At 54.2% G+C, this 27999-nt stretch overlaps 1 protein-coding gene across 1 annotated transcript; it reads left to right on the top strand.

Moving 5' to 3' along the window:
- The first annotated feature begins 157 nt into the window (after positions 1-157).
- LOC144280281 (granulocyte colony-stimulating factor receptor-like) lies at positions 158-24928 on the top strand. Its single transcript, XM_077842178.1, has 16 exons — positions 158-227; positions 3166-3249; positions 9455-9802; positions 10431-10551; positions 10796-10977; positions 11395-11546; positions 12565-12745; positions 14498-14580; positions 17663-17882; positions 18478-18657; positions 19372-19473; positions 20027-20173; positions 20261-20401; positions 21081-21189; positions 22598-22679; positions 24362-24928. Exons 2-16 carry the CDS (start codon positions 3195-3197, stop codon positions 24926-24928), a joined length of 2670 nt encoding a protein of 889 aa, XP_077698304.1. The 5' UTR covers positions 158-227; positions 3166-3194.
- The last annotated feature ends 3071 nt before the right edge of the window (positions 24929-27999 follow it).

The following is a 27999-nucleotide window of genomic DNA, read 5'->3' as shown; positions in this document are numbered from 1 at the left end:
TTGACATTTAACTTGTCTATGTCTAACTCTGGGGCCCGGCCAAGATGATATGTGCGTGGATTAGCCAGTTCTCGTGTTACATGGCGTGTGCATCTCATTTCTTTTAATTTCCAGCAGCAAACCAGAGGGAAAAGTGCATTTGGTACCTGATGCTGTAGGATAATGATGGGAAAGCACCGGTTTTAGGAAGAACCCCTCCTCTCACTGATCCTGACTGTTCCTAGCAGGTAATCCCATTGGAATGGGCTACGGGAGAGATCCCACTTCTCAAAAATCAAACTTCCCCCAGTGGGAGGTTGGTGCAGGGAAAGATGCAAGAGCATTGGCTGGGTGGAGGTGGGGAGGCAGATATTCTGGTGCCATAAGGAGGGGCAGTAAGGAATGGCCTGGGAGTGCTAGCTATGGGGGAGCAACCAGCTGCTCCAACCCCAGCTTTACCCACCAGGTGGTGGTGTAGGAGGTGGGGCAGGATGCTGGCTGTGGGAGCGGTTAGAGCTTTTCCAGGCCCAACCCTAGGGAGACTCGCTGGCGGGAAGGGAGCGGGAGCAGTGCTGTGGGGGTGAGGTAAGAGCGCTGGCTGCATCGGAGGGTGGGAGAGCACAGGGCGTTGCTGCTCCTCTCGGGACCGGTGAGTGAGCCTGTTGCAGAGCTGAGCGGCTGGGTCACGTCGCGTGATGCGGAGGGGACGGCAGAGGGGCCTGGTGACCTGCAGTCATCTGGACAAACAGAATGAACCCAGGGCTTCCCCCTCCCTGGGGCTGCTCACTTGGGGCCTGATTCAAAACCCACTGAAGCCAGCTGGGGTCTCGTCTGCACTGGAATTTTCCTCTTTGAACCCCAGACAACGGCAGAAACGTTCCGGTTTGGGTCCCCCAAGGAAAGCCCCTCGCTCTGTGTTTAAATCGTCTCCATTTTCCCTGGGTTCCTAAATCGCGTTTAGGAGCCTGATGTGGGGCTGAAAAGGCTGGCGAATGTTCTTAAGCATCCTGGAAGGGATACAAGGTGGTCTGGGGCTGTGGAGCGGCTGGGGCTGGGCTCCAGGGGCTTTAGGGTTTTATTCCTACCTCTGCCACTGGCTCAACAAGCATCCTTGGACAAGTCACTTCCCCCTACTCTGGGCTTCCGCTTCCTTGTCTAAGAATGGAGTAATAATATTTCCCTAGTTCCCAGGGTGTGCGGGGGTGGGCAGTGAGTCTGTAATTAGTGTCTGAAGTGCTCCCCTTGGCAGAAAGGAGCCATGTGAGTGCAAACTATTATCATGACTACAGCTTCAATAGACGTCTGGGCTTAGTTGCCCATAAAACTCTCCTCTGTAATCACTCTTAAAATCATTGAAGAGCTAGTAACTTGCTGTACTAACTGGAGTTTGCCATTCAGTCAAATCTCCCATCTTCACAGAGCTTCCTTCTAATTAGAATTTAATTCCTGCAAGGAGCAGGAGAGCTCTTGCTTTTGGACTTGGATTTTAATCCCCTTCCCTCCCCCCCCCCCAGCTTTAGCACCCAAGGGCCAGTGCATTTCCTCTGCTTCCTGTTGGAGTCTGAAACTGAGTTTTATTACCGGCAGAGGGGAAAGAATCGACCCCAAATACCTCTCTGGGAAGAGACGCGTGAGCAGATCTTGTAGTGCAAAGAGACCAGAAGCCCAACGACGAGGCTCTCATCCCGAGCGTAGATCTGGTTTTCTGACGTCCCAGCTCTTGGTAGGATCTAGTCCCCATGCAAGCTGCTGGAAGACCAAAGGCACTGAAGCGCCCAGGGGCTTGCTAAGCTAAGGGTGGCTTCAGTCCAGCCTTTGGTCTGTCAGTGCCAGTAGGAGAGACGCAGCCGCAGCATTTCATCTCCTCGGGCAGTGCTTGGAAGAGGCTAAGGGTGTTTCCAGCACTCCAGCCACGTTCTGCAGCTGCCTGCTATTCAGTGAAGGGAGGTTTAAACCCATTGCTGTCTGAGCTGGGGATGTTAGTGATTCATTTAATTACAATAGGGATCCTGAAGGCATATGCACATCACGGTGCAGGGTGTCAGGAGACCCGCTCCAGGCTTCGTTAGCCTGAGGGGAGCCGTCCCAGCACTATGGAAATGCCTCCTTGGCTGGCACCCAATTCCATGTGGCTGGTGGATCGAGGCAGATGTGAAATCACTGTCCCTGCTTCCCGAAGCCCACCCTGTGAGACGGTGAGCAAGGAGCATCCCATGGGCCTGCGCTCCCCACTGCTGAGGAGTTCTGTATACTCCAGGGATCTCAAACTCGAATCACCACAAGGGCCACATGAGGACTAGTACATTGGCCCGAGGGCCGCATCACTGAACCCGCCCCCCCGCTCTGCCCCCGGCCCTGCCTCCACTTCACCCCTTCCATGAGGCCCTGCCCCTGCCCTGCCTCTTCCCACCCCTTCCCCAAATCCCCGCCCCTTCCCTGCCTCTTCTCCGCCTCCTCCTCTGAGCGCACAGCTCCCCACTCCTCCCCACTCCCTCCTGGAAAGCACTAAGTGCCTCCAAACAGCTGTTTGGCGGCGGAAAGCTCCTGCAGGTAGGCAGAGGAACGGGGACATGGCATGCTGGCGGGAGGGGGAGCAGGGGGAGGGGAGCCTGGCGGGCCACAGGAAATAACAGCCGCGTGTTTGAGATCCCTGGTATACTCTAGATGTATTCCGGTAGCACCCAGAGGCCCTAGTCAAGATCAGGGCCCCTTTGTACAAACACACAGTGAGAGACAGTCCCTGCCCCTAAGCACTTACAATCGAAACAGCCCAGAGAGACACAGGGTGTGTGAGAGGGAGGATTAGCCCCATTTTACAGGGGAAGAACTGAGGCAGACAGAAAGTGGCTATTGGATTTATTTAGGCTTATACCATGCCCATCATAATGGTATCTGGGTGATCCCTACAGGTTCGTGGCATTAAAGCTGCTTCTGTGTGTAACTTTCTAGCCCGGCTTATCCCAGAGCTGGGAGGCAATTCTTGCTGAAACCTGTTGCCTTGCTGATACGTCTGAAGCTTTCTGAGGGCCAAGGTCTCCTCTTACACTGGTGTGAAAGGGCGATAAGTTAACTGGCTTCCGTGGTGTTACTCCTGATTCACACTGGGCTAAGGGAGATCAGGATCAGACCCCCCAGTCTCCTTTATCCTCTTTCTCCGCCCGACCCCCATTTATTTTTTTTTTAAAGGTTTTCCACCAAAGCTGTAATTCACAAGAATGTGGCTGAATCTGATGCTGTCCTGGATCTTCTCACTTGGCATCTCCAGGTCCGGTAAGAAAGAGAGAAGGGAGGAGGCAAGTGGGGGGGAGGGGAACATGGGAAGCAGAGTGTAAATTAAAGCAGCCCAGAGGTTGCTCTAACTCACACCGGCGGCCAAGCAACAAGCCCAAGGATACAGTAGGTGCAAAGGTGGCTTAAGGTTGTGGTTCTAGTGCCCTGGCAGTACGCAGAGGTCTTCCGGGGGTCCATCAACTCATCTACACATTTGCCTAGTTTTACAACAGCGTATATAAAAAGCACTAGCAAAGTTAGTACAAACTACAATTTCATACAGACGATCACTTGTTTATACAGCTCTATGTACTATACACTGAAATGTAAGTACAATATTTATATTCCAACTGATTTATTTTACAATTATATTGTAAAGATGAGAAAGTCAGCAATCTTTCAGAGTAACAGTGTGCTGTGTCACTTTTGTATTTCTATGTCTGATTTTTGTAAGCACGTAGTTTTTGAGTGGGGTGAAACTTGGAGTATGCCAGACAAATCAGGCTCCTGAAAGGGGGACAGTCATCTGGAAAAGTTGAGAGCCACTGGCTTAAGGCCACCTTATCTTTTGCATCCCCATCCCTTTCCCAAGTGCAGGAGTGGAGTCACTGAGACCCGCATCCAAAGCATGGCTCAGGGAGACTGAGAAATACTCAGAGGAGCGCAAATATCTTGAACACAGGGAGCAACGGAGGAGGCTGAACCGGATGGACCAGGTCACCTCTGGCCCCAACACCTACTGACAGCCCTGTGAAGCTTGTTTTTCCTAGCTCAAGATACTTTAGTAATGTGATGGCTATTCTTCCACAGATCACTGCTATTTCCAGGACCTCCCTTTGCTGCTGATGTGTTATTTCTCTTGGCCAATTCTGCTGTTTTGTTACATATTTTAAGCCTCCCCCACCCCCCATGTCTTTCTGAACAAGAAGGTACATTGTGTACGTTACTGGCCTAGGGCCAGCCCTGCTCTGTGGCTCTACAGGGATTTGCTTTTGATTAGCGCTGAAAGGTTTCTTCTTTTGTGGAAAAAATATGCTGGGATTATCATGCGGACCGGAGGTGGCATCCCAATGGCAGCAGATTGGCCCTGACGGTGGGCAAATGAAGTCTGCTTTACCACAGAAGTCAGTTCTTCCCCATTAGGCCATATTGACATGTTTCCTGGGGGAAGGAATGCCATTCCCACCTACCCAGCAACGCATGGGATTTGTTTAAGCAATCACAATATTTCAGGAGATTTAAGTTCATGGTTCCATGCTCCATTGAAAGAAGGGGGGCAAATCCTGAGAGGGTGGAAATTGGTCTAGTTTGGATGTACCCAGGCTGAGAGTCCATATGTCACTTGCAGAAGGTGGCCCACATCCTGTGCAGATGGCCGTCACCAAGCTTCTGCCCCTCGTAAGTCCCGCAGGAGGGACGTAGATGATGCACGGAGCGTATGCCGGCCCTCTGCACAGGGTGAATATCGCCCCATAGTGCTTTACCTCTTCCAAGGCCAATCTCACAGTGCCCTTGTGAGTTAGACAAGTGGCCCTTGTACCTCACTTGTATAACGAAAAGTGTGCCTCATTCCAAATCCCATGAATGCTGAAGTGTCTGATGCGATCTGTTTTATGACTTCTTCATAATGTTAGGGCAGGAGCTGCTGTTACAGAGTCTTCCAAGTTCTTCACGTGCGAGCAAGGTTTTAGTCTTGGAAGAAATGTTTGTGCTGTTTTGATTACACACAGTCCTGAGTGGAAGGAGCTGTGTGGGAGTTTGCTTTCAGCCGTGGGCTCTGGTTAACAGTCAACCCTTGAGGCAGAGTTACTCCCCGGGAACCTGTCCCTGGGGTTGGGCTAAGATGCCTGGAAGAATCTAAGCTGGGCTGGAGATATCCACAGAAAACATGGGTGGTGCTTTTCTTTGGCGTTGGTACTGAACCCTGGGAGGATGCCATAGGAGGCTCTGTGCAGCCGGAGGGCTCTCTCAGACAAGAGGTAAAAGTACGGCCTGGACCATTTGTGCTCATTACAGATCCTGCAGGTCTTTTTGCAGCAGAGGGCAAATCTTCCCTCGTGTTGTCTTGTCCCTGCAGCCTCTTGATGTCAAAGGCAAAGCGCATGTCAGAACCTCCTCCTTCCTGTTCCTGGTCAGTGCTTGGGATGTTCCCACCTGCACTAGGAGTTCCTGGCTTCCTCCACCTCTGCAAGAGGCTGTGGTGAGTCCCTGATCCCGCTCTGGAGTCATGTGGCGCTTTGGGGAACAGGCTCCTACCCCCATCGCTACCCATCCCTGGCAGCAGGTTGTCTCCAGTCTGTTGCTGTTACCCCTGCTCATTGCTGATGGCTGTTTCCCATTCCAATCCTACCCCCGTAGAGCTCACGGAACATCCTGCACTGCTGTGAAATTCTCTCATCCAGGTGAGATGATGAGCCTTGAATCCAGCCGGCTGTCTGCGCCCAGGCAGGCTCGGCCTACGGAGGAGCAGGGATGTGCGCGACTGGACCTGGCATCCTCTCTCCATGCTGAGATCAGCCCCACTCCCACACGGCCGGCTAATCCTTTCTCCTACCCGCTTGAGAGGCCGGGCACTCGCCGGGAGCCACAGGCAGCTGCCGTGAAGATGGACGGCAGCCTGGCTGTCATGGACACTGACGCCTGCTCTTGCTGGAGACAGGGTAGGGGAGCTGGCTGTCTCTGCCCCTTTATGCCGCCAGGTGCAGCGCGGTCCCTTTGCCTTCTCTCCGCGTGACACCGTGGGAGCTGCCACTGTTCTCGATTCCCTACTGAAGGCTGGAGCGGATTGGCTGAAGTGAACAGTGCAGAGAGAGGAAAGAACGCCATTGTTGTATCAGGGCCAGGGAACGCATCCAAACCACTCGGGCGCCGGGGATGTGTCTGGCTGAGGGTTACATTGCTTTGGCAGGCTGCGGGAATAGTCTATTTGTAGGCTCTGAAGGCCAGAAGGGACCATTATGACCATCTAATCTGAGCTCCTCTTCGAGCTAGATTCTTACACCATCCCCATCACTGCAGAGTCTGAGCGCCTTCCAGTCATGTCGTAAGCGACATCAATAATAGGGTTTGTTGTCTCTCTCATCCGCTCCCCAGGGGTGGATTGTGTGGGGGGGGCAGGGTTTTGTTTTGAGAGGCAGGGAAGCTTTTACACACCATCTATATCCCTTTGTACTATTACACACTCAAAAAAACTACAGTCAGGGAGTGTTATGAAGGTTACAGAGCCAAGCACACAGAAATCAGGAAACACCAGAATTCAGGCCGCCTTAATTCAGCCCCCCCGTGTGTGCGCTTTATTGGCCACACTTGGAAGGCCCGTCCACTCAACTGGATGACGTTGCTGTGTCGGTTTGGACGTGACCCAATAACTTTTCCACAACGCAGCTGATCAATTCCAAAGTTTCAGAGAATGAGCAGAATTCTGTTTATTTTGGGGGAAATGAGAAAAACCAAAAGAGGGAAGTGGGGGGACACTGGGAGCCCCTTGCATCTGGTTAACAGAGCCACAGCCTCAAACACCTCCGTAATTCGCTGTAGGCCAAAGAATGGGGTCGTGGCAGAAATGGACGCATTCCAGAATAACAGTAGCTCGGACCAGGCCACAGCTGAGCTGTTCTCTGGCCTCTCCCTCACTGCTACACACCTTCCAACTTCCTCAACAAATGAGACCGGCTCCTGCAGACAACAGCCTCTTTCACAATCCTGTGCACTGCATCCTGGGGCCTGCTGGGGGGGAAATATGATTGTTTAATTAAAGACTGTATCATATTACACGCAAGGGGGGCAAACTAAGGTTGCATTGGGTTAATGCTCTATTCTTGTATGACCTGCTTGGGATCTTTAATAAGGGCATGTGGTCACCCCCTTGGTTCTCCATGTCATCCAAACACTGGTTGCTTGTGAAACGGACGACTGCGCAAAAGAGAGCTGGGTGACTGTCGGCTGGGGTGAACAGACTAGCTCCATGGACTTCAACAGAGCTGTGCCATTTACAGCCGCTCGGGATCTGGCCCTGCTGACTTGAGTGAAGCCAGGCTATTGACACCAGTTTGCCCCCGGAAACTTTTTTCACGTGGTACACGCATGAGTCGGGGAGATCCCGGGCTTCGCCACCAAGTGGTCCCATCCCAGCACTTCACCCTCCACGTCCGCACCTCACTCAGCCCCGGCTGGGTTGGAGAGCGAGCCCACCCCGCGGTGACCCCGCTGTGGTGACTCCTGTCCTGTGGGGCTGAGCCTGGCTCCCCACTCTGGGCTCTGCAACTTGGCGAACTGGGTCACAGCACCACTCAGGTTCAGCTCGTCTGCTCCTCTGGGCAGGCCAAAGCGGAGTGGCGCTGTGACCCCCATGCTCCAGGTTGCAATGCCGCTCCCTTTGGGGGCCCTCTCAAATGGGAAAAAATTGTCCCTCCCCTGCCCCACAGTGCGCCTATTAGACATATGGCTGCAAGTTCCACTGGCTGGGGATCTGGCCCTCAATCTTGTTTCTTTTTCCTCAATTCAATTCACCCCCCTCCTGCCTCTCCCTCTCCCAGACAGCCTGTGGAACAATCCAATGTCTTGGTTGGAAAGGTGGCACGCGTTAGCGGTTTGATATTGGACTTTGCTGAGCATCCTTTTGTGACGTGCTCCAAGACAGATGTTTTGGTAGTTCCGTGGCAGCACTGTTATTAAAGGCTTGACCGTGTGTCCTCTGTCCAGCCTTCTGCTCTCTGCCTTCCCCAGGCTAGGCGCATGCAAAGCAGGATGCAAATTTGCCTGACTCTTTGCTCTTGTAAATGGGTGGCTGATGCTTGGTGCAGGGGAGCTGGAACAATTTCCATAGCGGGGGTGCTGCTAAGAGCCATTGAACCAAACTGTAAACCCTGCATATGATGGAAACCGCTTCTAGCCAGGGGGGCAGCAGTACCCCTAGTTCCAGCGCCTATAGAATGATCAAAGCAAATATGTAGCATTCTTGAGCAAGAGTGTAGACATGATTTCACCAGCTTTTAGGCCAGTGGTTCTCAACCAGGGATCTGGGGGCCACAAGCAGGTTTCAGGGGGGCTGCCAAACAAGACCAGCGTTAGACTCTCTGGGGTCCAGGGCGGAAAGTTGAAGTCCTGAGCCCTGCCACCTGGGGCTGAAGCAGAAGCCTGAGAAACTTAGCTTCTTGGTGCCCCCTGTGGTTTGGGGCCCCGGGCAATTGCCCTGCTTGCTACCTCTTAACGCCAGCCCTGGCTTTTATATGCAGAAAACAAGATGTGGCACAGGGGAGCTGTGGAGTTTTTATAGCATGTCGGGGCAGGGGGCCCCTCAGAAAGAAGAAGGTTGAGGCCATAAACTGCCTCCATTTGGACAAATGCCCTCTTGAAAGTGGTGGATTCTCAAAGCAGGTCCTTGTACTTTGGTTGGAGTAAGCAGCTGCTAGGATTTAATGAGAGCCTCAATGAAGCAAATTCACAAAAAAAGCTTATTGAGGCCTCTCTGGATTCTTCCCCCTGACCCCACCTAGTGCCCACAAGCGGGTTCTGCATCTAGTAACTTCTGCTCTGTCCACACTGTTTAATAGAGTTGGCTGGATACTTCTCAGTGGAGCAGTTTTCACTCGGAAATGCCATTTTATTGAAATGTTTTGCAATGTGATTTCAAGGAAGTTTTCGAAGAACAAGGTAAAAAATCACTGATTGGAAACAAGCTTTTGACACTTGCAGACCGTCAGCTTCTGAGCAGTGAACAGACTGTTTCAGATCAGCAGGGAGGACGGTTTCAGTGGGCAGTCCTAGAGATGAGTATTTTATAATGTGAACTTTAAAGAGGGGGGAAACTGTGGCACCTATTCCCTATGCTGGAAACCTGTTGCAGGGAGCAGAATATACCCTGTCAGTTTCACCTCCTGTCCCAGTACAGTTTTGGTCCTAGCTTAACTCAACTATGGTAATCGGGGAAACCGACTGGCTTATCTGGTTTTAGGTTTAATAAGGGGTGGTGATTGCATTGGTCAGGGCAAGCACTGAGCATATCCCCACTGTTTTGGGGCTCCAGGCAGCCAGCCACTGCAGGTTCAGCATCCTAGAAACGGGGAGGAGGCTAAACTTAGCCAAGAACAAAGCCCAAGACAGGCACATTCTGGCTCCTCGGGGTCAGAGGACCCCCAGACAAAGTGCGTCTGCATGAGAGAGACCCCAGCTCCCCCCTTTTGAGCTGTTCTGCGTCTCTCCCTAGGAGCGAACAGCCCGAGGCCTGGCCCTGGCAGCAGAGTCCCTACACCGCAGCCCAGCTGTGGCATGCTAAGCCTGCACCCCACAGTGGCCTGTCTTGGCACCCCGTTGAGGGCCTCCTGCACCCTCAACCCCAGCTGCCTGCAGATCGGCCAGGCCCACCCGGGCGATATTGTCTGGAGACTGAATGGAGAGACTAGGCAGCTGCCACTGAACCAGAGCATTGTGGGAAACGGCACGGTCACTGTGGTCACCGTTCTCCGGGCAGAGCGGCCCCGTGGGGAGCTGAGCTGTTACCTGTCTCACCGGAGCAATCTGCGCCTGCTGGGTATGGCTGAATACCAGGCTGGAGGTGGGTGCAGTTCCCTTACCTCCCTGGCTAGGGGAGGAGGTGCACTAGGCTTGACATTCACGAGGACTGGGTAGGGGCCCATCCTGGAAAGCCCGGAGGGTGCTCGGCTCCCATTGGGGGCAGTGGGAGGGAGGGGGCACTGAGCCCCTGCCAAGCCCATTGGATCGTGCTGCAGTTGTGGGCTGGGCTGGTTGGATTTTTTCCATCCAAACGTTTTTTCCGCTGATGAGTCGTCAAAAGCAAAATGTTCCGGGGCAATGTCGAGGGTGGGGGAGAGGAATGCTCTGTTCCGGTGCCTCTTCAGGATGTGATGTTTCAATTTGTCATCTCAAAACCACGCTGAGTTTCAAGTTTTCAGTGTTACATTTAAGTTGAAATCAGAGTGAAATGTTTTGATCGACCCAAAACTCGCTTTTTCTGGGATTTCATTAGAGGTGTCAAGTTTTGCTTTGTTTTTATTCTGTTTTGGGATGGGGCGGGAATGGAAGCCACGGAGCTTCCCATGAAACGGAAAATCCAGTTTGCGCCCAGCTCTGAGGGTGCTCTGGGATCAGCACCCTGCAGTCAGCACCGTCCCCTCCAGCACTGAACTCTGGTTCTATTGGCTGTTTCTCTTCTCGTTCTGAAGTCCCACCAACAAATCTGCAGGTGAAACATTGCGTCAGCTTCTGGGGCGGGAACATCACCTGCTACTGGGACCCCGGGCCAGAGACCTACCTTCCAACCACCTACACCCTCCACGTCACCGAGTGAGTTCTCCACCTGGCTGTAAGCGTGAGGGGGCAGGGGCGGGAGCGGGAGAGGATTGACATCCCAACACCTGACAATTAAAAGGGACTGTCCCTATAGATGTAGCAATTGATTTTCTCCCTCCTCCCCCTGTTGTCCCCGCTTAGAGCTGTCCAATGCTGGCAGGTGCGAGGGTGGGGTTTGATCTCCGCCACTCATGTTCCTAGACCCGGCAGCTGCTAACCTGGGCTCTCTCCCTCTCAGAGAAGCAGGCCGCTGCCTCTGGAAGTTCAGAGACGCCGGGACGTGCGTCTCCAGCCGGGAGAGCCGTTCCTGCACCATCCCTGTGGAGAACCTCTTTGCCTCTTTCCAAGTCAGGCTAACGGCCGTGAATCTGCTGGGCCAGGCCAGCGCCACAGACAAGTGCCTGCATGGGATGAGCGTTGGTAAGACCCGCTCGCCAGGGGAGGGGAACAGTGGCACTGACATAAACCGAGCCTGGGCAGGTGTGTCTGCTGGACCAGGACCACAGGTGGGGGCGTTCTCAGGTCCGACTGGGTTCCAAGCTCGTCGGGCCAGCCAAACTGAGCTCGCCCAGCTTTGCCCAGGTGGATTTCCGGGCTGAGCTGGAGGTATCACGAGACTGACCTTCCCTGCGACGTGGCCTGGTGGCTCGCACTGGGCTCTCCTTCAGAAGATCTGGGAGCTAGTCCTGGCTCTTCCTCTGACTCTCCATGTGCCCCTAGGCCTCTTGCCTCCTGCTCTGTGCTTCTGAGAGGGGGCTGAGTGAGGCTGCTTGTCTCTGGGCGTTGCAGGAGGGGCATGCAGAAATGCTGCCCACGCTTGTGGCTTTCCTTTCCCAGTGAAGCTGAGCCCGCCCGAGGTCAGTGCCACGGCGGACAGGAGCGACTGCTTCCACATGGCGTGGCGACAGCCCAACGAGGAGCTGCTGCGTGTGACGGACGCGCGGTATGAGATCCGGTACCGTGAGGTGGACGGGGCATCCTGGACGCAGGTGGGTGGCTGTTGGTGGGAGGAGTTAGTAACAGGACTGATACCTGCTTCATAGGTGTATCCCCCCCCGCCCCCCTTCTGGGGATGTGGAGGGTGTTAGGGATGCTGGCTGGCTTTGCCGTCTCTCTCTCCATCCTAACCACGCAGTTACGCAGTTATCTGTTCGTCCATCTAATCTGTGCACCTGGCCCAGAGCTCTTGGGCACGCGTGTGACACTTCCTGAGAACAGATCCATATGCTTGAAGCAGTTGGCCCAATGGCCAAAACGTGACCTCTTTAGTTCTACCCCGTACCCCTAGTGAAGGTCCCCCCCCCACCCCCCACACCTTCTGCTCAGCTCTCCCCACCCAGAAGAAACCTGGCTCATCCCCTGCTCTCCATCAGCAGCGGAGCAAGGCTAACGTACACCAGCAAAGGGGCTGGCCCAGAAGTCTCAGGCTCAGTAAGTCTGGGCTCGGAGAGATCAAGAGAGGGGAGGCAAGTTCCAAAGGCAAGGAGACCCTCGCTGAAATACCCCTGCATTTCGCCACCTCCTGCTTAAACTGTGGGGGCTAGTGTAACTCACTGGTGCTTGTTTCACAAATCCCAGCCCCATGGCTGACCCACAGAGGGATGAGCCTGTTACAGGCCTGCTTAGGGAGGCTTGACTCTTTAGCTCAAGCTATAGCAGCTCCTCCATTTAGCTTTGGAGGTCCCTGGTTCAGTCCCCCAATGTGTCAGACAGGATGGCGGCCATCACATTGGCTCAGGTCAGCTTCTCTCAAGTGTCCTGTGAGAACAGAGCTGGTTTCTGCTGAACCCGGTTCCTGTGTCAGGGGGAAGCAGTCCCCTGTCATGCCCCTTGGCTGGGGTTACTGGGGAGGAGAGAGCCCAGCTTGAAGAGCCTCTAGCTGGTTTGAGCTGAGGTGGAGAGCCCCTGAGCCGCCCGCTCAGCTAAGCAAATCGGTGCTTTAAGGCAGAATCGGGGCGAGCTGCCAAGACAAGAGCTAAAAGGGACCCCGTCCCGCCCCCCATGAAGGTGAATGTTATAGGCGCGGAGGACGTGCCCGCGTCGAAGGACATCTGTGGCGTCTCGCCATTCACCAACTACTCCATCCAGGTGCGAGCGCTATACCAGAGCGACGCCTCCCGCTGGAGCGACGGGGACCCCTCCTGGAGCACCTGGAGCCACGAGAGATTTGTGAAGACTCTGCCTGCGGGTAGGGAGCCATGCTCACCTGTCCAGCCCCCTCCTGCCTTCACCCCAAGGCTGCTGCCCACCCTGCCATAGCAGGTCCTGTCCTCCTCCTCCCTCCTGTCTCCATAGACCGGCCATGAGCTGGGGAAGCATGGACAGGGAGGGAGACAGAACGGGATGGCAGGACCATCCACCACACCCACCTCAGACCCAAATTTCAGGAGCAGCAGCCCCACTCTGCCCTGAGGTCTCTCCCATGGGCCTCCTCCTCGTCCCCTGTGCACGTGCATAAATGTGAGTAACCCTGATTGTGCCATCTGCCTGCTGTGACCCCAATCTCTCCCAGTTTGTATGTTGCCCCTCTTCCCACCACCCTGTGGGTGCCATCGACCGTCCGCTCCTCAAGGCAGGGAGTGTGTGTCTCTGTGGGGCTGTGCAGGTCCAAGCTAAGCGCTCCTGTAATACAAATGATATTCACCACGAAGGGTTAAACAAACTCCTCTGGCGCTGATGGCTGTGAGAGTAGCAGCGGTGGGTCTGGTACAGTCTCCCCCAGGTAGCGGCACAGAGCAATCGACACCCTCTTGTGAGGGGCTGGATCACAGAAACCCCCTGGGAGCTGCCACCTGATGTGCCAAGACTGCTTCTGCTCCTGCTTTCCTGCCCTGCCAGCTTAGGACTCCAGCACCCTGCCTGGCTTGAGCCAGACCCGCTAGCCTGCTGCAAACCCAGACCCAGGTCTGAACCACATCCCCGAACAGCCGTAGGCTTAACTGAAAGCCGCTTACAGAAGTGTTCCCATCTTTAACACTCAGATGCCCAACTTCCAATGGGGTCCAAACCCCAAATAAATCTGTTTTACCCTGTATAAAGCTTATACAAGGTAAACTCATAAATTGTTCACCATCTATAACACTGACAGAGAGATATGTACAGCTGTTTGCCCCCCACCCCAAGTATTAATACATACTCTGGGTTAATTAATAAGTAAAAAGTGATTTGTATTAAGTACAGAAAGTAGGATTTAAGTGGTTCCAAGTAGTAACAGACTGAATACAGATAAAATCTCACCCTCAGAGATGTTTCAATAAGTTTCTTTACAGCCTGGACGCATTCCTAGTCTGGGCACCATCCTTTCCCCTGGTACAGTCCTTGTTCCATCTCAGGTGGTAGCGAGGGGATTCCTCATGAGGGCTCCCCCCTTGTTCTGTTCCACCCACTGATATCTCTTTTGCATAAGGCAGGAATCCTTTGTCCCTCTGGGTTCCCACCCCTCCTTCTCAGTGGAAAAGCACCAGGTTAAAGATGGGTTCCAGTTCAGGTGACATGATCACAGGTCACTGTGAGACCCCAAGCCTTCATTCCTCCCAGCCTGATGCACAGGAAGGCCTGTCTGCTAACCAAGCCATCCACAGTCAATTGTCCTGGCTGATGGGAGCCAGCAAGATTCCAAACCACCATGAAAGACCCACACTTTGCATAACTACAGTAGGTCCTCAGAGTTATATTTCATATTTCTAGTTTCAGATACAAGAGTGATACATTTATACAAATAGGATGACCACACTCAGTAGATTATAAACTTTGTAATGATACCTTACAAGAGACCTTTTGCATGAAGCATATTTTAGTTACATTATATTCACACTCTATGTATAGAGTGTGTCACACCTCTGCTATCAGCTCCCTCCCTGCAGGACCCTCTCTCAATGACTTCATTTTCTCTCCTTTGCATCTCCCGCATTGCCCTTGCCTGCCCACGGCCACCTCCTAGCCCCATCCAGAGGGCCGGCTCTTTGGAGACGAATAGCCACGTCCAACTCTGACGAGAGGAATGAGATCATTCTGATGTGGAAGGTAAGGGGCCAAGCAAGGATCCAGCGCAGACACACCACCTGGGAAGGGGTTGCGATAAAGAGTTGGGTTATAGTCCTGCATTGCACATGTCATGGGTGACTCCAGGCCTGACTCCTTGTGGTTGCCCCTGCAGCAGTTAATGATCAAAAAAAAAAGAACAAGAAGTACAATTAACAAGAACCATCTGCCGGAGGGTCCCTGACTGAGAATCCCCAGCTTTTAGGGCTCGGTCTAAGGCTTAATTCTGCTGGCAAAGCCATATTGACATCAATGGGCCTGACTTCTCCTCTCACTTGTTTCACTCTGATTTTAAGCAGAGCTGCTCCTGATTCATGCCGGCATGAGCTATTCATGCCAGACATGAGTAGCATCGGAACCAGGGACAAGCCTCAAGGGATAGACAAAGTTCTGCAAATACGATCAGGCCAGCCCCAAGAGAGATTGGATGATCCAGGGCACATTTGGCCTTTACATTCCCAGATCGTTACTTGTTTGCCTGGGAAGGGTTGGGAAAGGATTTAGGAGCTGGGCTGTATGTGGGTTTGTGTCCCAGCTAGGGCTGGGTGGAAAACAAGAATTCCGGTTTTTGGTAAAACAAAAAAAATTTGAGGGTTTGAAGTTTGTTTTCATTTCACATCAGGAGTAAGCCACGACCTTTTGAAACTTTTCAAGAGAGACCCCCACCCACGATAGCCCCTGCTCTGCCTGAGTTAGGATGTGGGTCACACCTCCCAGCTGAGGGCCCTAATCAGTTAGCTATTCTGGAGTGGGCACCCAACAACCCCATTGGTGAGGGGGACCAGGCACTTGTTACCTAGAGACGGCTCATAGGGCAACTCTCCCTGCCCCTAGTGGAAGCCCGAACAACCAGTCCATTGACTAGTCACTTGCATTCTCTCTCTCTTTCTGGTTTTGACTGAAGGGTTCGTTGAACCATCCCACTGAAAAGTTTCGTTTTCAACAAATTGACATTTTCCGACTGGAGGAAAAAAGTTTCAGCAGCTATTTCTCCACCAGCAGTAGCCCCAGCCTGGATGCGTGGATATCTCCTTTCTCTTCAAGCATTATGCGAACAGGCACATTGGTGACACAGTACTGAAGCAGCATGGTGTGTAACTGCGGGGGTGTCGACACTGCACACTAAGCCTGCATCTCTCTATCACCCAAGCATGTGGGCTTCAGTGTCCACGCTGCGTTGTAAACCTGGCTTTACGGTTACTGGATCCAGGTCTCACAGCTGTGCTTAACCTGTCCACGCTCCACTACGCAGCCCTTCTGACTCAGGTCAGTGGGTTGAGTGGTGTGTCCACACTGCAAAATGACAGGGCTTGAACCTGAGTGACAGCAGAACTTGTGCTCTCACCCAACCTGTCCCCAGCAGGGTTCTAGGACCCAGATCCTGAGTTGCTTGTGGACTCAAGTTAGACTGATTTTGTGTGTGAACAGAGGGGAGCTTGGGCTCAAACCTGAGTCAGACTGTGGGCTTAGTGGGCAGTGTAGACGTACTGAGAGGGGCCATTGCCCTGATGCAGACTGCTCCATAGGAACAGGGACATCAGCATAGCTGATTCTCTCTCTGAGTCACTCGGACTTTCCATCTCCTCCTCAATCACGCTTTCTGTTGGCCTGTCTTGGTCCCTTGTTCTCTCCTGAACTTGCTCACATTCTTTCACTCACACTTTCTGGTTCTCTCTCTTTAACACTCACCTGTTCTTTCTCTCCTGTGTTTTCTGTGTATCCGATGCTTAGATTCCAAGGGCAGCAGGGACCGTTGTGATCACCTAGTCTGACCTCCTGCATGGCCCAGGCCACAGAACTGCCCCCAAATAATTCCTGTTTGAACTAGAGCCCATTTTTTTTTAAAAAAAAAATCCACCTTTGATTTAAAAATTGTTACTGATGGAGAATGCCCCATGACCCTTGGTAATTGTTCCAGTGCTTAATTAACCTCATTGTTAAAAATTTACACCTTATGTTCAGTCTGAATCTGTCCAGTTTCAACTTGGAGCCATTGGATCTGGTTACACTTGTGTCTGCGAGACTGATAATGGGCTCGTCAAATATCTGTTCCGCGTGTAGATATTTATAGCCTGTGGTCAAGTCACCCCTTCACCTTCTCTTCGTTAAGCTAACTAGATAGACTCAAGGAGCTCAGTCGCTATCAGGCGGGTTTTCTAATCCTTTAATCATTCTTGTGGTTCTTTGCTGAACCCGCTTGGATTTATCATTATCCTTCTTCAGTTGTGGATTCTGGAACTGGACACACTGTTCCTGGAGCAGTCACACCAGTGCCAGTAGAGGTAAATCTGACTCTCTGCTCCTGTTCTAGGTTCCCCTGTTATGCGTCCAAGGGTCTCATTAGCCCTTCTGGGCACAGCATCAACCGGGAGCGCAGGTTCAGTCGGTTATCGGCCATGATCTCTAAATCTCTTTCAGAGTCCCTGCTCCGTGAGATAGAGCCTGTTGTAAGTTGGGCCGACATCCTTTGTTCCTAGGTGTAGACATTTACATGTAGCCGTATTAAAACGCATATTGTTTGCTTGCGTCCTGCTTACCAACCTATCTAGATTGCTCAATGTCAGTGATCTGCCCTCTTCATTATTGACCACTCCCCCAGTCTTATAGTCAGCTGCAAACTTCATCAGTGATGATTTTATGTTCTTGTCCAGGTCATCGACAAAAGTGTTTAAAGAGCATCGGGCCAAGGACCGATCCCTGCAGGACCCCACTAGAAACACACCCACTTGGTGATGATTTCCTGTTTGCAATGGTGTTGGAGCTGCTAGGAAATTAAACATCAGAGTGGTTTGTTTGGGACTGGTTTGTTTGTTCTCTCCAGAAAAAAGGGTTTGTCTTGATAAAATTTCCATTTTTGTCCAAAAAAATAATAATGGCGGCTTTTCATGGAGACTCTGAGAAGCAAGAGGGTTATTTAATGAAAACGTGTTTCATGGGGAAAGTCATTTCTCAGTCAGTTCTACTGCGTCCTTCCTTCAGTCCAGTCCTAGCAGGAGAGCTCAGCCATCCACCTAACTCCTGCACCGCCGTGAGGCTCGGCCTGATGCGGCTTTTTCCCTCCCAGCCCCTGCAGCCAAAGGAAGCCAACGGCAGGATCCTGACCTACACCCTCCGCTGGCAGCGAATTGGGCAGCCGGCTGTCGTGGCATGCCTCACCCTCTCCCTGCAGTGCGCACTGGAGCTGCCGGCCTCTGAGGAACACACCTTCTTCCTCACCGCCAGCAACTCAGTGGGCCAGTCCCCCGCGACCAAGCTGTCGATCCCGGCGGGGCAGGCCCCAGCAGGTGAGGCCCAGCCTGATCTCTGCGCTCCAGGCCTGGGTCTCGCTCCCGAGGCAGCGTTCAGCAGGGTGGGGTGGTGGCCGGCCCGGCCCTTGGTTGTGCCGTTGAGCTCGTCCTGCAGGGGAATGTGGGAGGGGTTCTGTGCCTGGCGGGGTGAGGGGGGTCAGGCACTTATCACTATGTGGGGGCGGCTCCCAACCAGATGGGCCAGGAGCCCTGGGGCGTTGGGCTCCCATGGGGAGGGGAGGTGAAGCCCATAATGGGACTCCGACTGGGGAAGTCTCAGCTGCACCCCCGGCAGGGGCTGATACAATGGGGAGCCCCACTAGTGCACTGCCCTCTTGGAGCACGTGTGGACAGCGCGGGGCCCTCAGCGCAACGGATGCTTGGGAGCCCCCAGGGACCCTGTCGGCTCCATCTCTCCCCGCCCAGGCAGAGGGACCACCGGGGGGGACATTGCACCACCTGACCTGAGTTCCCCTTCAGCACCGGGTCTGGGGGGAGACAGGCAAACGGTCCTTCCCCCCACAGAAACGTGAGCACCTGAAGCCCAGCCCTGGGCATGCCTCCCTCTCCGCTATCCGTGTGTTCCTTTCAGTGCCGCGGCTGCCCGTCCTGGTCTCTCCGGCGAGCGACTGCAGCCTCCTTCTGCGGTGGGATCCCCCTGGCTTTGCTGCAGTGGCCTATGTCGTCGAGTGGGGCCGGGCGTCGGAGAACCGGGGGCAGAGCAGCAGCTGGCGCTATGAGCCGGCGAACATCAGCAGGGTGGTCCTGGCAGGTGACTGGCGGGTGGGGGAGTGATTCCAGAAGTGACAGAGCAGGGGGAGGGAGAGAGGGAAACAGAGGCAGGACCCTCCTCCACATTCCTAGCTAGGACTTCACATCAGAGGTAGTGTCATGAATAAGCCCCTGCAGAGCACTGTCAATGCCCGCAGCACCGAGCCAGTGAGAGGCGGGTCTTTGTCCTCCTCTAGTAACAGATGAGGAGAAGAACCCACTCCTGCTCCTAGCTCGCAGAGTTACTCCTCTCGCTCCGGTGTTACGGCCTCAGGCTTTTAGTACTACTGCAGGTCCCAAGTTCAAACCCTGTCGTCAGCCCACGTCCCCCAGGCTGGGTGTGAGGTTGGATAGCCAGGCAAGGCAGGAGTATAGGAATTACCAGCGGGGAACAGGCAAGTCCAACAATAGGTGATGCTGACAGCTTCATAGGCATGGGGCGGGGGGTGGATTCCTTCCTGATCCAGTATGGTGATCAGTGGATACCCTGAAGCATGTGGACTGAGTCTTCTTGTCAGATGTGCTCCAGCTTAGAGAAATGTCCATTCGTTTGTTTGGACCCACTTTGCCCCAAAGCTCTCCTGCAGCCTCCCACCCCACGGGGGACTGAAGCGGGAAGCAGGGAGGCTATGCTCTGGGGTGCACGTCCCCTGGGGCTATGATGTGGAAGAGACAGGAGGTTTCACCATCGCTTGTCGTTGTCATGTCCCCGCAGAGGCAATTGAGCCGGGGTATCTCTACAGCCTGACAATCTTTGCCCTGAGCGATGGAGCCGTCCGGGCTGCAGGCTCTACAAGTGCTTACTCAAAGCAGATGGGTAGGTGCTGAGTGTTCGGGGCAGACGCGGCCAGATCCCTTCCACCCCTAAGAGAAACCCAGCAGCACTCCAGCCAGTGATGTGGGAAAAGGTGCAGGGGCCACTGGGGAAGCATTAGTCTTGTGTCTCCTGCTGAGCTCATATCTTCCCCTCCCTCCCTGCAGCCAGAGGATGGTTTGGGGAGCTCCTAGGAGACATGGAGTTGGTTTCTGTAAGTCTGGAACCCCTCATTCCTGCAAGGAGGAGGGAGCGGTGTCTAGTGATTAGGGTGGGACTCTTGGGCTCTATTCCCAGTTCTGCTACTGACCTGCTGCATGGCCTTGGACAAGTCACATAGTTGCTCTATGCCTCCATTTCCCCATCTGTAAAATGGGCATTAATGGAGTTGTGGGGAGGGGATGGAAAGAGTTAATATTTGTGGCAGGCTTTGAGATCCTGCTGATGAAAAGCCTGAAATACCACAGCTGGGAATGAAGGGAGAGGGGATCTCGGCTTTGGGTGCCTGGGATGGGGCTGGTTAACCCTTTCCTCGCCACCCCCTATGTGGTTGCAGCTCCATTCCGTGCCCCAACTCTGCATCCCACCCGGGTCTGGCCATCCCAGGTGGAGGTGCAGTGGGAGGAGGTCCCACTGGAGGAGCAAGGCGGCTTCATCCGGAACTACACCATCTCGTACGAGGAGCAGGGGAAAGACGCCCAGGGTAAGGCACCAACCGGCTTTGTGACCCATGCTGGCTGGGCCTGGGCTCACCAGCTGGGACTGAGCAGCGGCATCTCCTGTCTTACAGCCGTGGTGGTGAACGGCTCCGTCCGTCGCTATCTCATCGTGGGCCTGGCTCCCGACTCCGTGGTGAGGGTGGGCATCTCCGTCAGCACCAACGGGGGAAGCACCCAGGGCTCTGTCCTCTCTATCCGTACCAGCAGCTTTGGTGAGGAAAGTGGAGAACCGGGTGCTATGCCCTAGACTGGGGGTGCTGGGAGGGGTCAGCAGGCACTGAAATGAGGTGGCAGAGACCTGCTTGGGCACATGTAGCTTGTCCCTTGGCCAAGGTAGGATGGATTCCTACCAGCATCTGCTCCAACCAAGCTATGGGGCTTCCACCGCTTCCCTGGGGCAGATGATTCCTTTGCTGGATCGCTCTCGATTCTGCACTTCTGCCTACATTTTCCCCTTTGCCCAGCTCCATCCCATTGCTCCTGTTTCCATCCCCGTACTGGTCCTCTCCCCCTTGGGGTGAGCATCTCCCCCGGACCTCCTCCCCATAAGCTAGAGTTTCCAGGCTTCCTAAGGCTTGAGATTGGTCACTCCATTTTGCATCAGGTACATTCACAAGGCCTGTGTCCCCGCGGCCGCCAAGTGTCCCCAGCCAGAATGTTCACGTCTTACACCCACCTTGCATGGGTGGAAAGGATCATGCGGGGCAGCAGAGAATGGGAGACAGTCCCTGTGGACTGCCGTTGGTCTTGGGCTTTGTGCTGTCCCTGGGCAAACCCCTAGCATGTCAGCTCATGCACCGTGGGGGGGGCTGCAATGCAGGCTCCCAAGGGCTCTTGCTCGTTGGTCCCCAGTGGCTTTACACCTAAAGCTTTTCCCTGCTTTCTTTACAGACAATGGGAAGGTTGAACTGTTGCTGTCCTCCTTGTGCATGGGGCTAGTTGTCCTGCTCATCACGGCTGCTCTGGCCTGCGTCCTCAAGCACCCCCTGTACGTATGTTTGTGAGTCCCATCCGGCCACCCTTCTGAGTGTCTGTGGGTGAGGGTGATTTCCCTCCCCCAACCCTCCCGTTGTATCCTGTAAGCTAAGGAGGGTCAGGCCTGGTTAGTGCTTGGTTGGGGGACCACCAAGGAACAGCCAGGTACTATGCTGCAAGGAAGTGGCGTTCGAGAAGTGAGTGCCCTCTACCACGTTGCTGAGTCAGCGTGGGGCTGGGGAGGGTGGTAGGTAACTCAGCGGAGGATCCTCTTCATGCTGAGACGGCACTAAGCCCCGTACCCCAGCATGGTGCTAGGGCAGGGGTCGGCAACCTTTGGCACGTGGCTGCGGGAAGCGGCGCGGGCCGAGGGAGATGCTGGCCGCCACTTTCAGCAGCCCCCAGTGGCCTGGAACGGCGAACCGCAGCCAGTGGGAGCTGCGATTGGCCGAACCTGCAGATGCAGCAGGTAAACAAACTGGGCCAGCCCGCCAGGGACTTTCCCTGGCATGCCACGAGCCAAAGGTTGCTGATCCCTGTGCGAGGGAATGCTGTGCTGCCACAGGATCCGTCCTGTAGCTGAGAACTTACACTCCACCCGCGGAGGGCTTTTGGCCATGAACGATCTCGTGGCACTTCCTGCCAAGGAGATTTTAGCCCTGGTGTCCTACGTGCCCTTCCACCTCCTTAATTGTTCCTGAAGTTCTAGGTGGACACAACGTTCCCCTCCACTCCTTGTCCTGAGTGGCAGGATAGGGGTGCCGGGTGCTGTTAAAAAGCTGCCACGTTCCCCTAGCGGGGACTCGCAGAATCCTAGAAGTCAGAGCTGGAAGAGACCTACGAGGTCCCACCCCGTCCATCCCCCAGCCAGGGCAGGATTCGTCCCCTCAGGGCAGGTTGCCAAGCCCCGGGATCTGCAACTCCGTGGTGGGTGCAAGAATCCCTGTGCAGAGTTTGCCGAGCCCTCTGGGATGGGAAGTGCTCCGATAGGAATGTGGGCTCTCATCGTTATTTTCCTATCTACAAAAGGGCCTTCATCTTTCCCTTTAAAACATTTAGTGTTCCTGTGATCTTAGCGTTCCCTTCAGGACTCTTGCCAGAGCTTTGGAGCAGCCAAAGAGAGTCCGTTCCCAGAATCCTTCACCCTGAGCCTGGTGCATCCTGGGACAGGACTTCGGGAGGCATCCCTAGGCAATGCAGACATAATCAGCAAAGCTCAGAGGGCCTGCTCCAAAGCCCACTCAAGCCTGTCGTTGATTTCAGTGAGTGCTGGACCAGCCCCCTAGTCTGGTACCTCTGGATCCAGTGTCAGGGCCCTAGCTAATGGAGCCTCCAATCCCTGGGGAGACCATGCTAGTCACAAGAATGTAGAGAGGCCTTTCCCTCCTCGACGTGGTCATCTCCGTACCAATGCAGGGTGTTGTCCTCCACAGAATACAGGGTTGCCTGTGGCCGCACGTCCCTGACCCCGCTAAAAGTCACCTGGCCAGCTGGCTGCCACAGAAGCTGTGGCTGGTGAGTACACGTTTTTCTGCAGAGATGTGGTGGGTGCTGTTCAGTTCGCTGCCTCTCTGCTCCTCTCTGCTCTGCAGGAAGTTGCTAATTAACCAAAAGTTGCCAGTAAGAGGAAGGCCCCTGCAGTGTGGGGCAGTCCTGGGGAGTTGCGATGCCGTACAGCAGCAAGGAGAGGGTTTACCGCTGGATGCCAGGCTTTTCCCCAGGGAGCCGGGGCACGGGGAGGCCATAGGGCTGCATGGTACCTCCCCTGTGCTCTCCAGGCTGCACCCTGGTCTGGCACCAGGGTCTGGTGCACATTCCAGTGCTTCCTTCCCTGGCTGCAGCCCCACAAGCCTGCCTGCGGTTGGGGCTTTCCACAGGGAGCTGGGTGCTGGGGGCCTGCAGGGCTGCAACTAACAAAAAATAGTGTCAGGAAGTGGCCAGGCAGGTGCTAATATTCAGATCCCTTGAACTTGAAAGCCAGGGGGTTGGGCTCTGTCCCCAGACAAATGTTGCTAATAACTGAAAATGGTCAATGTGAGGAGTGCTAATAGCTGGCTCCGCCTGCCTGAGGGTTTCCTGCGCCCTATTCTGGGAATTGGTCGCCGTCTCTGGCAAATGTACGAGGAGCAGACTGTAAGCTTCTCCCTCCCCCGGCCCCCCCAGGCTGTTTTCCCAGTGCCGTAAGATCTGGAGGTCATGTCTCCAAGGAGCACAGAGAGAAGGCGGGAGTGGAAGGGAAAGAGGCTACCCAGGCTGGGAGATCTCCGAGTCTCTGCCAGGTCCCCTGTCACACCGAGCCACCCTCCCCACAGGACAAGAAAACACCCTTCCCCAATGACTTGACATCTCTCAGTGCTGAGCTTCCAGGCACGATGCCCATTGTCTGACTGCCCCACCACTGCTCTCTCACTGCGTTAAGTCCCTTAAACGTAGCAATATGTCTCCTGCCCCTGCAAGGTCTTAAAGGTGCGGGTCTCCGTTTTTCTTCAGCCACGGGCACCTGGTGGGTTTTCTCTGCAGGGATGCGCCAAGTTCAGCTGCTTGCCAGCCACCCATTCCCTGGGCCCTTCCTTTGTGAACCATTGGCTGGCACCATCATGTTATGGGGGGGATGGGAGGGACACATGTAATTTGCCCGCTGGCTGTCGCAGTCATAGGTCACCAGCGGCTGTGCGCATTACTCGAGCTAGGGGGCATGTTTCTGGCAGATAGTAAAGTCACGGAAAAAATGCATTTGGGAGGCAGCGAAATGACGAGTGAATTTCAGTTGAATTCGGCAAATAGTTTTGGCCGGAAAAACAAAATGAAGCGGGAGTGCGGGAGGCAGTAGTGGAATTGAAAAAGTCAAAACAGTTTGGCCATTTTGAAATGAAATGTTTTGGCTTCTTGTTTCCAAACGGCATTTTTCTTTTGAAATGTTGGTACCCTTTTTTTTTTTTTAAAAGGTGGGTGAAAAATACCCCAAAATGACCTGCCCCAAAAAACTTGGGGGGGGGGCGAAATTCATCAGAGTCAAACAGAACATTTTAGTTCAACCCAAAATGAATGTGTTTATTTCAGTGACAAAACCCCCAAATTATTCAGTTTCAATTCAAACCAAACCATTTACTTTCTTTGAAGGGCGGGGGGCATCTGCCCGTAAACCAAAAAAATCCATAATTCGTTCAGCTCTCCATGTAACCTCCTCACCCTTGCAGGATTTGGGGAACTTCCCAGTGGAGCCGAGCAAAAAGCAGAGAGCGGGGTATCCCGACTTTCCGTTCCATGGGGTCTCGGGAGTCATCTGTGGCCAGCAGGAGGAGATGATAATGTGCAAGTCCTTCCTGGAAAGCACCTGGCCAGCAGAGGCCTCCAGCGCCGGGGAAAAATACAGTCAGCCCCTCCAGACCATCCTCCGTGGAGACGTGACCACCCCAGACCAAACTCAGGCAAGACGCCAAAGCAAGGTGGAGTATTCCACAGTGATTGTCTGGGCATATCCCAGTGGCGCACCACCAAGATCTAGTGCTCCCTGGTCCCAACCTACCCCTCAGAGCCCAGAGAGCTCTGGTCCCAGCCGTGAGCCTGGCTTGAGGATCTGCTCCCAAAGCCCATCCTGTGAGCCCCTGGATGGGTCATGCTGGCAATGCGGCCAACAGCCAGATGGAGGGCCAGCTTCCTTGGGGGCATTTCCGCTCCTGAGGACCCTGGTTGTGGAGGGATCTGGAGACCTCCAGCCTAATGGAGATCACCCTGCGGGCGCACTCAGCCCAGTGACGCCCTAACGGCCTCTGGAGAGAGACCTCCGCTCCCAGGGCAGGTGTACGAATGAGGGAGGGTGATAAGGCCATCTCGGTGGACTCTTACCCCACCAGGCAGAGGAGTGGGGCATCAAGCAGAGCCCAGCTCCTCCAGGGGTGGGAGTGAGAGCCCTGCTGATCAAAACACGGCCTTAATGATACCAGGGAGGGCTGAAAACGGGGCCGGAAGGAGCCTTATGGGGCTGGATCTCCATGCAATAGTCACGGGCACAGGGAGGTGTTCCTCTTCCCCCGCCTCTGCCGGCTTTTCCCCATGCTTCGTGCTTAGCCAGTCAGGGCCAATCCTTTCCCACTAACGCAGCCTGCTGATCCGTGTGTGCCGTGTCGCTCTCTTTGCCTGAGCCTTGGACAAGCTGAGCATCTCCCAGACCCTGTCTTCGGAGCCTGGCTCCTGCTCTTGATTCACGCTCAGTCCAGTCCCCCGTGATGTCAAGCGAGACAGCGACCGTCCAGCTAGCAAGTCCTGCAGGTGTGTTTAAAGGCCTCCCCTCCCTCTTGCTACATGCTCCTGGGTCCTGTTAGCAATGATCGTAGGCGTTGGAGCTGTGGGGATTGTTATCCATTCCCTCCGCCTGTCTGGGTTTGTTCCCCGCAGTACGTTGTTGGGTCCCAAATAACTTTGTTTACTAAATGTACCCCCCCACCCCCCGCAAAAAAAATAGAAGCTCTGGCAGCTTCTGCAACACAGAACACGGTGAGCGCCCCTGGAGGGCCTACAAACTATTTAAAGGGATACGCCTCTATTTCTATACATTCCGTGTCTTAAATAACCCACAATTACTTGAACTGCCACCGCTTGGCTTGGAAGCCCAGCAAACCTCACTGGCGGGGAGCATTTGCCAAGGTAGCTGACTGACACAGGATTAAACTGGATTCCTTTATGGAGCTTTCTCTCCGAATTTCACATGAGCTTTGCTATTTGTGGGTGCTTAAGACTTACTGATTTCCCACCCCACCCTCAACCGGGCGTGCATTCTGCATTTAAAACCGAGTGCGCATCATGCAGATATAAGTGCTGTGGAACAATGAAGCCATGCGTGTTTGCTGATCTGTGTTCTGTCTGGTTTTGATAGGGATTGGATTGTGTCTTATTGTAACTGTTTGCTCAGCACCAGAGTCTTTGGCAATGGGGGGCTTATGTAATAATTTTACCCCCCAGTTATTAAACATTCAGAGGAAGCCAATCTTTTGCATTTTTCCCCCCTCCTGTTTTCTAGGAGGCCGTGGGTTTCAAATCCCACCTTAGACCTCCCCTCTGCCAGGCCATGACTGCTACTTATCCCATTGTCCTCTCAGTGCGACCTTGTGTTGTTTATAGACACCTGTTGTGTCTCATCCTCTCCTGCCCTTGTGAACGCTGCAGGGCAGGGAGCGTCTCTTGGTTATGTATGTACAGCACCTAGCGCAAAGGGGCTGGGGCCTCTAGGTCTATGCCAATACAAGGAATTACAGTGGGCGGCTGGTCTCAGGTGCAGAGACATCCTCTCTGATTAAGCCTCTGTCTGCGGCATCCTTTGAAACCCAGTAGAGCCTGGAGTTACCCCCTTCCCTTGCAGCTTGTGTCACCGCTCACACCCGTGCAAAGTTGCTGTAAATTGTGAGTGTGGGTGGAGAACGCTGAGCGTGGGGTGTTATGCACCTGCCTTGCCCGGGTGTTGGTGACAACACAAACTGCCGGGCCCAGGACGAGTTTGTTCTCACATGGTGGGTGGGGAAACTGCTCCTGGGGAGATGAGCCATCAGCTTCAACCCTCTGAGTATGTCTACGCTGCAAAGAACACACCCTCCCGCCCCATCCCGGTGTCCAGGTCAACTGCCTCTGGCTCAGGCTACAAAGAGTAGCGTAGACATTCCCGCTTGGGCTGCAGCCTGGGCTCTGCAACCTCAGGAGATGGGGTGGAGCCTTGGCACCCAGGCTGTGGCCTGAGTGGGAACGTCTACACTACTGTTAGCCTCGCTGCATGTCAGTCAAGCTGGGCTCTGAGCCTTGGGGGTGGGGGGTTCTTTGCAGTGTAAATATACCCCACATGGCAGAGCTGGGAATAAAATTGGAGTGTCCCAATGTGATGAACCGGGACTGTTCTTAATGTTTCCTCTGAATACTGTGGGGGTGCCTCAGTTTCCCCTAGGCAGTTCTTAAGTCTCTAGGGGGTGGGATGAGGGGGTGTAATTGGTGCAGAGCAAAGGGCCAGGGTACATAAATGGCTGACACTCTGTCTCCTGGCAACGGATGGCCTGGGCCCTTCCCCGCTGCAAGGTGAGAGCTAAAGGGGTTGGAGAACAAAGGAATCCGGTGACCTCCTGGCCAGGGAAAGGGACAAAGCCCAGAGGAGTGGGGGGGCTGGAGAGTGAGTCAGTTTGGGGCTGGCTGGGGACGAGGAGTGAAGTGCAGAACTGGTTGTCTGGCTCACTGCTCCCCAAAATGGACTCGGCTGAGGGGGTCCTGTTCTCTGTACCTACAAGCTCTGTTTTAGACCGTGTTCCTGTCATCTAATAAACCTGTTTTACTGGCTGGCTAAGAGTCACGTCTGATTGCGAAGTTGGGGGGCAGGACCCTCTGGCTTCCCCAGGACCCTGCGTAGGCGGACTCGCTGCGGGAAGCACACGGAGGGGTAGAGGATGCTGAATGCTCTAAGGTCAGACCCAGGAAGGTGGAAGCCGTGTGAGCTTCTTGCCCTGAAGACAGTCTGCTCACAGAGAGGAGACTTCCCCAGAGTCCTGACTGGCTTCGTAGGGAGCAGTTCCCGAGCATCGCCTTAAGACTTAAGAAATGCATAGGGGAAACTGAGGCACCCCTACAGTATTCAGAGGAAACATTAAGAACAGTCCCACTTCGTCACATCCGACTCCCAGGCCTGCGTGTCAGTGACGAAGCAGAACTGCCCCATTGAGAGGAATGTAAATGTGCATCAGTCATTGTAAGGGGCAGGGGGAGGCTGGAAGGCCTGGGGCTAAGCCAACCTTACCCCAGGAGGATCCCGCCTTTGGGGAATCGGACGATGCCCTCAGACAGAGCTGCACTTAAAGGGGAACCC

The sequence above is a fragment of the Eretmochelys imbricata genome, chromosome 25 (genome assembly GCF_965152235.1).
Source record: "Eretmochelys imbricata isolate rEreImb1 chromosome 25, rEreImb1.hap1, whole genome shotgun sequence".
NCBI lineage: Eukaryota > Metazoa > Chordata > Testudines > Cheloniidae > Eretmochelys > Eretmochelys imbricata.
The sequence above is the reverse complement of the archived record's forward strand: the minus strand, read 5'-3'. Positions and strand labels throughout refer to the sequence as shown.

What these genes read in the sequence shown, in the direction of transcription:
- LOC144280281 (XM_077842178.1), top strand. Translation starts at nt 3,195, where the DNA reads ATGTGGCTGAATCTGATGCTGTCCTGGATCTTCTCACTTGGCATCTCC. An exon ending in CAGCAGGGTGGTCCTGGCAG is followed by an intron (nt 18,658 to 19,371) that starts GTGACTGGCGGG and finishes ATGTCCCCGCAG; the next exon opens with AGGCAATTGAGCCGGGGTAT. An exon ending in GCAGGGGAAAGACGCCCAGG is followed by an intron (nt 20,174 to 20,260) that starts GTAAGGCACCAA and finishes CCTGTCTTACAG; the next exon opens with CCGTGGTGGTGAACGGCTCC.